The sequence below is a fragment of the Colobus angolensis genome, unplaced genomic scaffold (assembly GCF_000951035.1).
Source record: "Colobus angolensis palliatus isolate OR3802 unplaced genomic scaffold, Cang.pa_1.0 Scaffold422, whole genome shotgun sequence".
NCBI lineage: Eukaryota > Metazoa > Chordata > Mammalia > Primates > Cercopithecidae > Colobus > Colobus angolensis.
The window spans coordinates 780,368-793,953 of NW_012117622.1; the positions used below are offsets into that span (position 1 = coordinate 780,368).

Genomic DNA, 13,586 nt, shown 5'->3' on the forward strand with positions numbered 1-13,586 from the left:
CTCAGCCTCCCGAGTAGCTGGGACTAGAGGCACGTGCCACCACGCCCAGCTAATTTTTTTATTTTTAGTAGAGACAGGGTTTCCCCACATTAGCCAGGCTGGTCTCGAACTCCTGACCTCGTGATCCACCCACCTCGGCCCCCAAAGTGCTGGGATTACAGGTGTGAGCCACCATGCCCAGCCAGGAGAGCACTTTTAAAGTTTGCTGACAACACCAATACTCTCCATGGCACTGAGGAAGATATTTTGAGAAGAAACGCAGATATCTGAATACGAATATATTTTAATGAATTTCTTTTGCTTTAACTTCCCATTTTATGTATGGGACTGTTTGAAGGACATCTTTCAATAACTACGTAAGAATATTAAAAAATAAAGATAACCATTGTTCAGATTAATTGGCACATTTTTTTTCATGGTACAGCACCTCTGACAACTGATGCTGTTTTATGTATAATGAAATTGCATTGAGGCCAGGCAGGTGGCTCACGCCTGTAATCCCAGCACTTTGGGAGGCTGAGGCAGGTAGATCACCTGAGGTCAGGAGTTTGAGACCAACCTGGCCAACATGGTGAAACCCCATCTCTACTAAAAGTACAAAAATTAGTTGATCTTCCACTGATTCCCCAAATCTACATATGGAAAAACAATCTATTCTGTTGATTCGAAACCCAACTTCCAACTATTCAGACATCTCCACCCATAGTTTACTGACCCCTAAAATCAACACGTCCAGTCCTGCTCTGCACCCTACACTGCATGATCCATTTAACAGGATTTTCAAAATGAAAGAGAAAACTGAACATAGCAAACAATCTTTTTTAACCAGGATTCTACGAGAATACAGCCCAACGCAGTAAGGCATCCACTGTGTGTAATGAATTAACTTCTCTCACATACATCTAGAATGGTACTACTACCTATGTGCCATCACCGGTAGAACTGAGAAACTGTGTTTCTGTGCTTTATAGTTCAGATAAGAAACTCAGGCTGAAGGTTGGGCATGATAGCTCACACCTGTAATCCCAGCACTTTGGGAGGTCGAGGCAGGCAGATAACCTTAGGTCAGGAGTTCAAGGCCAACATGGCAAAACCCTATCTCTACTAAAAACACAAAACTTAGCTGAGCATGGTGGTACACACCTGTAGTCCCAGCTACCTGGGAGCCTGAGACAGGAGAATCGCTTGAACCCTAGAGGCAGAGGTTTCAGTGAGCCAAGACCCTGCCACTGTGCTCCAGCCTGGAGGACAGAGCAAGACTCTGTCTGAAAAAAAAAGAAACTCAAGCTGCAAAAGTCTGACTTCTTGCCTCCCAGATCTGGGTGATCATCATTACCTAGGCAACTTTAAAGTTCTCAAGGACGCCCAAGGGTCTGTAATCCCAACCCACTCAGGAGACTGAGGCGGGAAGACCACTTGAGCCTAGTAGTTCGAGGCCAGCATGGGCAACACAGGGAGACAGATCGACAGACCGGGTATCCCAAAACAAAAATTTCTCTATTTGCAAAACAAAAGAGGTGAAGATTCTTAAAATGGGGTACTCCCTGACACTCAAAGATGTGCCAAGAGTACTTAAAACTACTCCCTCCCCACAACTACCATGGTAAATCTTCCTGGAGCTTTTATGACAAGTAATTTAAAGGATTCATAATAAAGTTCTGAGCTGTCTACACAGTTAACAGATTATATAAAGGGCTCTCTATCAGGGCAAGGTTTAAAAAAAAAAAAAAAGCCTCACTAAATGAAGGCACTACAATACAGTGGTTTCCCTGTAAGGTCTCAGATCCCACTACTTACTGTGTCCTAGGTATAAAAAGAGAGGATCCAAGACAGTAATGTAAGGAAAATAAGATCCCTAACTGGCCTTATTTGCCAAAAAGCAAATCCCAGTGTTCCCTTCTCAAGATCTCTGTATGGTATTCCCAGAACACTCCAGACTCTTTGGAGTAATTCTTAGGGTCTATCAATCTGGAATGGGATCCAGCACTCCAGGATGCTGAGAAGCATCCTCTAATCCCAATCCTAGACGTAAGGGAGATTTGGCTAAGGAGAGCAAGTACCTAACTCCCACACAAACAAGAAAAACAGCTTTCAAACAGAGATGATTAATACATGGCACTAGCATAACTGCCTATCCACATAAACATGCAAAAAATATTAACGTACTATTTAAATGTAAAAATAAAACTACTCCAAAATAACCTAAGAAATTATATGTATAATCTGGGCACAGACTGTCTTAACCAGGACTGGAAACCCAGTCCTTAATGGAAAAAAAAAATTATGTTAAAAACTACAATTTCACTATGACCAGCAATACAAGAAAAGAAGTCAAAAGGATGGGGAGGGAGGAACAGTGTGGCTCACGCCTGTAATCCCAGAACTTTGGGAGGCCGAGGCAGGAAGATCACTTGAGTCTAGGAGTTGGAGGCCAGCCTGGGCAACATAACAAGACCCCATCTCTACAGAAAACTTTTTCAAAAAATTAGCTGGGCATAGTGGCACATGTCTGTAGTCTCAGATACTCTGGAGGCTGAGGTAGGAGGCTCGCTTGAACCTGGGACATCAAGACTGCAACGAGCCATGATCCCATCACTGCACTGCAGCCTGGGCGACACAGTATTATTTATTTTGAGATCCTATCTCAAAATTAATCATCTAAATAAATAGGTGAGAGAGGGGATACTCTTACATTAGATCAGTCTTAATATCCATAATACAAAAAGATTTCCAAAACTGACAAAAGACATCCCAACGGAAAAATGGGCAAGACAGGCAATTTTTTTTTTTTTTGAGGCGGAGTCTCACTCTGTGGCCCAGGCTGGAGTGGCGCGGCAATCTCGGCTCACTGCAAGCTCCGCCTCCCGGGTTCGCGCCATTCTCCTGCTCAGCCTCCCAAGTAGCTGGGATTTTTTGTATTTTTAGCAGAGATGGGGTTTCACCGTGTTAGCCAGGATGGAAGACAGGCAATTCTTAGAAAAACAAAATCAAACGGCAAACAAAGGCAAGTCTTAAAAGAACAAGTTCAAATGGCAAACAAACATTAGAATACACAACTGGGATCCAGTTCCAAAGAGATATCCCTTTGCATCCAACAGACTGCCAAAAATTAAAGATCATTAAACCAATTTCTGGCAGAGATACAAAGAAAAAGAGTTGCCATTTATTATTGATAGAGAAAACAGGAAGCATCAGAAGACTTTTTGGAAAGTAACCTTTTAACATTTACTAGTTTTTTGTTTTTTTAAAGGTTCCCTTTCACCAACCTATCCCATTCTTTGATATCTATCCAATGGAAATAGTTATGTGGAGCGACAAAAAACCGAAAACAAAGTATATGTCTATTAACTGGGGAATGGCTGAATTTAAGATATTCTTATGATTATATAACCTTAAAAAATAAATCATACTCCGCATGACAATAGTTGAGATGTGGATGATCCTATTTTTATACAGTAATACTGGAAAAACCCTACATTTTAATACAGTAATACTGAAAAACCCTACATTTGTAACTGAATGCGTACCTATACACAATTCTATGAGCATGGTGAAATATATGGAACCATGTATACTTGCTACAAACAAGGGTTACCTAATATGGAGGCGGAGGTGAGAGACCCAGGTGGTGAAGAGCAACCAAGGGAAAATAAAATAGTAAGAAAAGAACACAAGAGACTAAGTTTTTATATCATACTTACCTGTGTATAAAATTATACACATGTATATGCAAACGTATACTTTTAAGAGTTAGAATATACCTTATTGTCAGCCAACACATTTTCAATACAGCACATATGTGCATCACCACTCCCCACTTCTAATTTTTCCTTCTCTAGGGATCTCAAATCTACATTTTGTGTAATAACCTTGTAAGATGCTTACAGCACCTAAAAGATCTAAGTTGTAATTTGATTCCAACAAGTACCAAACAGTCAAGGCTGCTACTATAATCAAAAAAGTCTTAACTTCGAATAATACATTTTTTAAAAAGATCTACACAACTGAATCTACAAAATAAAATTATTTTAAATCACTAGATACTTGTTCCTCAAATTTAAAAAGTCTGCAAATTTACCAATTACATTATACATTAAGTATTGCATCACTATGGAGCAAGTTTGTTTTTTTTATTTCCTTTTTTGAGATGGAGTTTCACTCTGTTGCCCAGGCTGGAGTGCAGTGGCGCGATCTCAGCTCGCTGCAACCTCCGCACACACCGCCACCCCAGGTTCAAGGGATTCTCCTGCCTCAGCCTCCAGAGTAGCTGAGATTACAGGCACCAGCCACCATGCCCCACTAATTTTTGTGTTTTTAGTGGAGATGGTTTCACCATGTTGGCCAGGCTGGTCTCGAACTCCTGACCTCAAGTGATCCACCTGCCTCAGCCTCCCAAAGTACTGGGATTACAGGCAAGAGCCACCACACCCAGCCAATTATGGAGTAAGCTCTAATAAGAAAAAAAAAAATTATTCAAGGCAAGCATTCAACATTCATTAGTATTGAGCATGTAACTGTTCTGAATTTGGGGGAAAAAAAAAAGGACAACTGAGGATGTGAAGATTTCTTTAAGAATACACAAGTGTCTACTACTACTGCTTACCTACCAGTAATGTTCTCAGCTTGTTAGGTTCACCCATTTGTATGTAACATCTAACAGTTCTCTTTGAAATGGAATGAGTTAATGGTTCCAAATGGCCACCCAAAACTATTCTGGGCCGGGTATGGTGGCTCATACTTGTAATCCTAGCATTTTGGGAGGCTGAGGCAGGCAGATCACCTGAGATCAGGAGCTCAAGGTCAGCCTAGTCAACATGGCAAATCCCCGTCTCTACTAAAAACACAAAATTAGCCAGGCCTGGTGGTACATGGCTGTAATCTCAGCTACGATAATTACTGAGGCACGAGAATCGCTTGAACCTAAGAGGCAGAGTGGCACTGCACTCCAACCTCAGTGACAGAGCTAGACTCAAAAAAAAAAAAAATTCTGACTTTTTTGTTGCAGAGTTTAAGTTCTATACTGTTCCCTCTATGTATGCATCAAGTTTTGTGACAGTATCTGAACTTGACCAAGATCAAAACATAACTTCTTTTAAAAAATCATTTAAGTTCAGTTTGAACCAAAATCAGAAATGATGAAGTTAGCAGTTACTAAGATTACACATCATTCAACAAATATATACCGAGGGCTTACTATGAACTAAGTACATGTATCAACAAAATTTAAGATTTGAAAATAACCTGAAAAACTGTAAAAACAAAAAGGTTATATGAAAAGGGAACCAAAAACAGCCATCTATGATTAATTATGTAGATTAAGAAAGGAATTCAGGAGCCTCTGAGGCTCCTGATCCTGAAGAAATCTCAACACGAGAGCGCATCCCTTTGCCAACAATAATAAACTTCACCAGCTATTTTACTAATGGAGACCTCTGTTCATCCTCCCAAAATAGACAGCAAGAAAAACGGTGAAGATAGAGAATGGCAGACAAGTTAAATACACTGACAGCATAAACTATCTTGATTAAAAGGAGGAGGTAGTGGCTCATGCCTGTAATCCCAGCACTTTGGAAGGCTGAGGCAGGAGGATCACAAGGTCAGGAGTTTGGGACCAGCCTGGCCAATATGGTGAAACCCCATCTCTACTAAAAATACAAAAATCAGCTGGGTGCGGTGGCGGGCACCTTTAGTCCCAGCTATTCAAGGAGGCTGAGGCGGGAGAATTGCTTGAACCTGGGAGGCAGAGGTTGCAATGAGCTGAGATCATGCCACTGCACTCCAGTCTGGGCAACAGAGCAAGACTCCATCTCAAAATAAAATGCATGAAAAGAAACAGGTAATATTAATTTCAATATTATTTAACCTAATATACCTAAAATATTACTCAACATGTAATCAATGTAAAAAATTATTGGCCCGGCACAGTGGCTCACGCCTGTAATCCCAGCACCTTGGGAGGCTGAGGCAGGTGGATCATTTGAGGTCAGGAGTTCGAAACCAGCCTGGCCAATATGGTGAAAACCCGTCTCTACTAAAAATACAAAAATTGCCTGGGTGTGGTGGCACACAGCTGTAATCGCAGCTACTCAAGAGGCTGAGGCATGAGACTCACTTGAACCTGGAAGGCGGAAGTTGCAATGACCTGAGATAGTGCCACTGCACTCCAGCCTGGGCAACAGAGCGAGACTCTGGCTCAAAAAAAAAAACTCCTGGGGTGTTTCACATTCTTAATGCTAAGGCTTTGAAACCCAATTTGTGCTTTACATTGAAAGCATATCTCAATTCAGACTAGTACATTTCAGCTCCGTGGCTGGTGGCTACCATATTAGAAAGAGCAGATTTGTCTGAAGCAAAGGCATAGCTCAAATCATTTCTCTGGGAACCTCCCAATTTATTCCTCACAATTCTCCTCAATTAGTAATAATGTGGTGAAACATATTTATACTTTAAAAAATACTGTATCATAATGGTTAAAGAAATTTGTTCTATGGAGTCAAACTTCATAGTCTGAATCTTGAATCAGCATCTAATTTTACAGACCTGGATTCACTTAGCCTCAGTATTCTCAAATGGTGGCGTTACCTACTTCACTATGGTTGACAGGATTAAATGGGAAATTCGGGTAAGGTACCTAGGAAGTCTGGTAAGTAGTCGGAGTACTCAATGAAAATTAGTTACACTTGCTAAAGGTAGACGGGACTGCCATTAACAGAAACTAGCAAAGATTTCACAACTTATAAATAGGTTAAAGGAAATACAACTGCTTCACACTGCGTATGAGAAAACCAAGGTGTTTACCTGGATGATCTCGCCAGTTAAAAGCTATTACAAGAATTAGGGGTCAATCATGGAGTGAATGCATATTGCTCTTCCCACTACAAAAAAGTTAATTTGACAACCTTAACACTGTGATAGAGAACTTACTGAGAGTTACAATCCAGCAAAGTGTCTGCACTTTTCCTCCTAATGAAAATGTAAGCTCCCTATCCTAAAACTTACTCTGAAAACTCCCTAATGCTGGCCAGACTTGGTGGTTTATGCCTGTAATCCCAGCACTCTGGGAAGCCCAGATGGGAGTATTGCTTGAGACCAGGAATTTGAGACCAGCCTGATCAAAATAGCAAGACCCCATCTCTACTAAAAAATAAAAATTAAAAAACCAACCTCACAGAGTCCTTGGGAGAAGAAAACCAGGAAATATAGAAGCTTAATACATAGTCTAGTAAAGAACAGGCTCTCATCTTAAACTATGATCTTATAGAAGGCACACAAATACCTGACATAGAAAATACACAGGTACATAAAAGTAAAAATGTGGAAAATTTCTGGAAGTATTTAAAGCCAGGAACTTGACAATATATCTCGAGATAGATAAGATGTGCTTTTCTGCTTTCGTATTTTTCGTAATTATGTGTTGCTCTTTTAATACAAAATACAAAACTTTACAAGAAAAATATGCATTTAAATTGCTTTTTTTTTTTGGAGACAGAGTCTCACTCTGTCACCTAGGCTGGAGTGCAATGGCGTGGTCTCAGCTCACTGCAACCTCTGCCGCCCAGGTTCAAGCGATTCTCCCGCCTCAGTCTCCCAAGTAGCTAGGACTACAGGTGTGTGCCACCACACACGGCTAATTTTTGTATTTTTTAGCAGAAACGGGGTTTCTCTATGTTAGTCAGGCTGGTCTCGAACTCCTGACCTCGTGATCCACCCGCCTCGATCCCACAAAGTGCTGGGATTACAGGTGTGAGTCACTGGCCTAAGTTGACTTTTTAATAACTGTGATCATCATCAGCAAGATAGAGTAGAAAATCCCAGCCTTCCTTCCCCTGCATGTTTTGCAACTATCTGTGAATGAAAATAAAAGTTGTTGTGATCATTTATTTTGACTTTCAGTTAAATCTTCATTCCTTAGCATTTTAATGAAAATTATCTTCTTACATATGCAAAACAACCATTTTGAAGTATCTGGAACTATGTATTTTTAAATTAACAGGGTGCCCTAATATTAAGACAATTATAGTTTTTTCAGTTACAAATCTCCACAATGAAACCAACTAACAAGATTCTGTACTAACCTTGAAAAGTCAGTATACTCTCTGAACACAACTTCTTTACTATAATTCTATTGGTCATCACCATTATTAATATACCTACTGTATAATTTAGATTATATTCGAATTTCAATTAATATTAAATCAAGCTAAATAGGGAATTACAGACATATTATAGTACTTTGAGATTTGTTTTGTAGTCAGTTACATAGTTAAAGCAGACAGAGCTCTAAAAGTAATTTACTCTGGCCAGGCGCGGTGGCTCACGCCTGTATTCCCAGCACCTTGGGAGGCCGAGGTGGACGGATCACAAGGTCAGGAGATCGAGACCATCCTGGCCAACATGGTGAAACCCCGTCTCTACTAAAAATACAAAAAATTAGTTGGGCGTGGTGGCGCATGCCTGTAATACCAGCTACTTAGGAGGTTGAGGCAGGAGAATCACTTGAATCAGTGAGTCAGAGGTTGCAGCAAGCCTAGATTGAGCCACTGCACTCCAACCTGGCGACAGAGCAAGACGCTGTCTCAAGAAAAAAAAAAAAAAAAAAGAACTCTACCTTCTGTAGAAAGTGATTGAAATCTTAAGAGATTACAGGTTCCCTTGGAACACCATGGAAATTTTCCTATGAGGCAGAAACTGAGTGACTTACTTTCAACTTCTATTTAAAATTATACTCAGGGTCGAGCGCGGTGGCTCACACCTGTAATCCCAGCACTTCAAGAGGCCAAGGAGGGCGGATCACTTGAGGTCAGGAGTTTGGGGCCAGCCTGGCCAACACAGAAAAACCCCGTCTCTACTAAAATTACAAAAATTAGCCATCCGTGGTAGTGCATGCCAGCAGTCCCAGCTACTCGGGAGGCTGAGGCAGGAGAATCACTTGAACCTGGGAGGTGGAGGTTGCAGCGAGCTGAGATAGTACCACTCCACTCCCACCTGGGCAAAAGAGCAAGATTCTTGTCTCAAAAAATAAAAATAAAATAAAATTATACTCAGCCCAAGGCCATACAAATTGCAATGCTATTACAAAGATTATATACAACAGTTAAAAAGCACTTTAATGATGCAAATGAGTCGGAGGTTTCTTTGGGGTAATGGAATGTTCTGAAGGAAGACTGTGGTGGTGGTTACATAACTGTAAATACACTGTCATTCAGCTGTACACTTAAAAAAGGTTAGTTTTATAGAATATACATTCTACCTCAATAAAACTTTATTTTTCAAGACACCTGAAATATCCGGTAGTATAAAACCTAAGATGCTACTCTAGGTATGAGAAGTACAAAAGTACAAAAGCTATAGTGTTATATTATATAACAGCATAGCCCACCATCAAATGCTTAATTAACATCTTCCCATTCCCTCTCATCCCCACAGATTTATAGGGCTGCGAACATGCACAAATCAAGTTTTTAATCTCTTTAACTATAGAGCCACCGTTAAATGCAGAACAATGTATTTAGCATGCCATCATTTGTGTACATACTATTTTTTAAGTGCTACCCTAATTTTAGGTAAAATATTCAGATCTTCAGCGTTTCATTGGTTCCAATTAATTTGTGAAATGAAGTTTCAGTTCTACTAGAAAAACTTTAATCAAAGTCTACAGAGCACTGCCTCAAGCACGCTTATAGCCAAATGTGTGTCTTCTGCCTATATGGGGGTAAGAGGAGGGGAAAAGAAGGAAATTCAAATCACCTGTACATTGAAAAATACCACAAAAAAACAAATACACAAAATGTTAACAGCTCTCATCTCAAGGCAACTTCCAGTTTTTGCTGAGTTCCAAAATTCCCTCAGTGACCATGCATTATCTTCTAAATTGGAAAAAAACTAATTAAAATTAAATTGCTTCTATGCTAAATGGAAGCCGGACTCAAAACACTACACAATATATTGTATAATTCTACATATGTAGTGTTCTGAATAAGAAAAACTATGGGGACAGAAAACACTCTAGAAGCTGGGGTTGAGGAATGGTTGACTGAAAAGAGCATGACGGAAATTTGGGGGCTATGAATCTTGATAAATGCTGACACCACCACAGTTAAGGTGACAGTTAATCTTGATAACTGTCAGCATTTATCAAGATTCATAACCATACACCAAAAAAGGTTTATTTTACTGTATGTAAATTAACCTCAACTTTTACATTCTAATGATTAAAAAGCAATAAATTTCTGTGCAATAAGCCAATGTTTTTCAAATCAGCAGTTTAATAGGATAAAAAAATACTGGGGATCACCGAACTACTTCAAGCCCCTCATGTTAGACAGAGATTTGTTCAGGGGTCCATTGTTAGATTATGATAAGGTGAAGTACAGACCTAGAATTCTCATCTGTTTACTTCAAATCCAGGACTCTTTTCCACTTCTCCATTCTCTTTCTTCCAGAGTTCTGAAGATCAGAGTTTCCACAAAGTGCATGTGCAAGTGGATTATGGCTGGACATAAAATTCCAAATGTTCAAGCGTACATGATTTCAGTGCACACACATGTGGTTAGTGTCCTTTCCAACCTTTGCCAAAGTACCAACTCACTTTGTGAGGCAAAATGAGTAATGGAGTCAAAGTCTAAGTAGAAACAAGCAGTAGACTGTAGAGTATGTATAGAGATCAATAATAAATACTTCAGAGTTCCAAAATGGGGGCATTTGATTCATTGTGAATTGACTGGAAAAAAAAAACACCGTGAGAAACCAAAGACTGCAAACAATCTTTACTAAAACAAATTACCTTCACCTTATTAAAAAAAGGAAAAAACGTCTTGTATAGCAGGCTATTGACAAATATACTTTGCTAAAGATAGTTATCTACCACATGCATGATCCAGAACCATGAATTAAAGCAAAATAATCACTTTATTTTTTCCAATGTGCAAGAAAACATGCATACCTCCCTTACACCAGAACTATATAGCCAAAGAGTGAGAATCTAAAACTTTTAGGGAAAGGGGTGGGGGGTGATGCAAAACGACTTATCTACACTTGATAGGAAAAACATGGTTAAGTCTTGTCTTTGCGCCGTCTTACCCAGCGAACTGTATCTTCAGTCGTCCAGGGAAAGCAACCACCAGGTTTCAATAACAACAAAAGTCAATTAAATATGTACTCAAATTTCACCTAGGTCATTGGTCTGACATCAAGTCTTAAACCAAGAACGTTAATGTAACTACTCACGCATTAACACAACGTCTCATTTCCAACAGCCACTGCTCCTACTTTAAGTTTACCACCTAAGGAGATTTAAACTTGCAAAAAGCTTAGGGGGATCCTTTATACGCTGTGATTCCCCATTATGCTAGTACCACGTGACAGTTAAACCAAATCCACAGAGCTAATCAGTAAACTAAGAAAGGAAAAACAAAACCCTGAAAATAGAAAACCATGGCCAAATAAAATAAAAACCCAAAGGATAAAAGGTACGCTGAAATGAAAACCTGTGAGAACTCATTTTGCATGCGCACAATACTCATGTATTAGAAGAAGGCCCTTCGTAAAAATAGCCAAGACTCTCAAACATTTGAGATGCTGGCTTAGTGAGATTGACTGACAGACAACAGCTGGGGAGGTTCTGTATTGATCTTGTAACAGCCTGACATATTTCGGGAAAATAAGGAGAAAAGAATGCCATAGCAGCAAAAAATAAACTATTAGGATTTCATTTTCAGATATGTGAACGCTGAATGCCCCACCAAATTCCTCTACTCTATTCCTCTTACGTTTTTCAGCCCCGATTCCATAGTAATGTATGCCCTTTCTCCCCAAGCAAACAAACAAAAAAACCTCGTGGGGGAAAAACAAAACAAAACAATACCTCCCTCCAAAAACAGGGGCAGTGATATAAAGAAATTAGTCACCTCTCCACCTATCTCCCTGATCCATTTCGCATTTTAAATCTTACTTTAAAGCACACAACTCTCCTTTTCTTCCGTAATAGAGGGGCTAAGGCGCCGCCCAATTTCCCAGGCCGCAAAAATATTCCAACCCGCCACAATTCAAGGTTTTCTGCTTTTCTGTCTTCGATCCTAAGCCTCAATCCGGTACCCTCATTCTCCTCAGGCACTAAAGATTTGTTGGCCCAAAACTCAAATACAAGGGTGAATTCCAAAGATTCCGCGATACACCCGCCCCAGGGGGTGGGGAGGGGTCGGAGGAGCGGGCTGAGGAGCTCCCGCCGGGCCCAGTTCGAGGGGCGGGAGAGCGGGTGTGACCACACAATCCCACCGCCTCCTTTCACGACTCCCCCAACTCCCAGAGCTCCGGCCTGCTCCGAGGGAGCTCCCGCCGCCCAGCAGCCACTCAGCTGCTTCCCACCGGCCCGCCAAGAACCGTACTAGCAACCAAGGAGGTTCATAACTAGGAAAATGCAAGAGGCGTCCGACGTGTTGTTTCAAAACATAACGGAGCCCCGGCCCCCGAGACCGTTAAACCGCGGGTGGAGGGGGGACAAGCAAGGAATTCAGCGGCCTCGAGCTTTGGCCTGGCCTCCTTTCCAACCCAAACCTCATTTTCTGGGACCACCAACCCTCCCTCAAACGCGCTCCAGCCCCCAGAACACTAGACAAAGTGGCAAAACCGTCAGTACCTTGTAGAAAGCCCCGTTGGAGCCGCGAACCTCCACCGTCAGCTCCGCCATGTTGGAACCGCAAAGGCCGCTGGGAAGAGATTCTAGAAACTTTCCAACCAGAGGGGAGGAGGGGGGAGGGGCGAGAAGGAGGCGGGGAAAGGGGAGGGGAAAACAGGGCGGGGATTTGGATCCCCCGCCCCTCACCCCTGGGGTCTCAACGTGCCGCCCCGACTCTCCAGGTGGGATCGCTGCGCACCCTGCATCACTGGCCTTGAGCTCCGCCCGCCGCCGTCTACGTCGGATTTGCTTCCCGACACAATCGCCCGACCTTTGTTGACCCGCCCCTAGGTCCCCGCCCCACAGTGCCGGCTGTTCGCACCGCGGCGGCCGGGTAGTGCCTCCAGCTGCCACTGCCCAGGCACAGCCTGTCCGGCACATCGGCATTCCCCAGCGCTCCGGCATCCTGACCTTAAACTTCTGGAAGTGCTGGCTGCCCTGGAATGGCTTTCTCACCCACTTTTTGGGCTCCAGTTGCCCTGGGGAAGAGGGACGCCTACAAAATAGACATACTATTGTGCCCAAAGTTATTTAGCCCCGCTCTTTTTTAAAAAAAAAGTTGGGCCTTCTCTTGACTCAAATTCCACAGTTCCACATCCACTCAATTTGGTCTAGTCCTCTCCCCACCTGTTACCACTTTAGCTATTTAAAAGTCAAACTGAGTATTTTCAGTGCAAGTCAACTGTGTTCACACCCTAGAACAGAGTTTAGGTGAATTCGCCTTATTAAAAGTAGTCAGACAAACAATAGAGCAGGAGACCACGTTTTCCTCTGCTACATGTATGCAAAGTTCCACAAATAGGATCAAAGCAGAACCATCTCCAGTTTTGTAAGCATAACAAATACTTTGGGTATGGATTTTAACAACTTAATACTGAAGCTTCTTCCCTAAGCAAGGGCTTTGGAAATAGTA

The 13,586-nt window shown here is 41.6% G+C and overlaps 1 protein-coding gene across 1 annotated transcript in view; it reads right to left on the minus strand.

Moving 5' to 3' along the window:
* FXR1 (fragile X mental retardation, autosomal homolog 1) overlaps positions 1-13,054 on the minus strand; it is a 67,265-nt gene extending 54,211 nt beyond the window's left edge. The window contains exon 1 of the mRNA XM_011956718.1: positions 12,635-13,054. Coding sequence (XP_011812108.1) covers positions 12,635-13,054 — 420 coding nt within the window. The remainder of the gene's footprint in view (positions 1-12,634) is intronic.
* Positions 13,055-13,586: the final 532 nt, after the last annotated feature.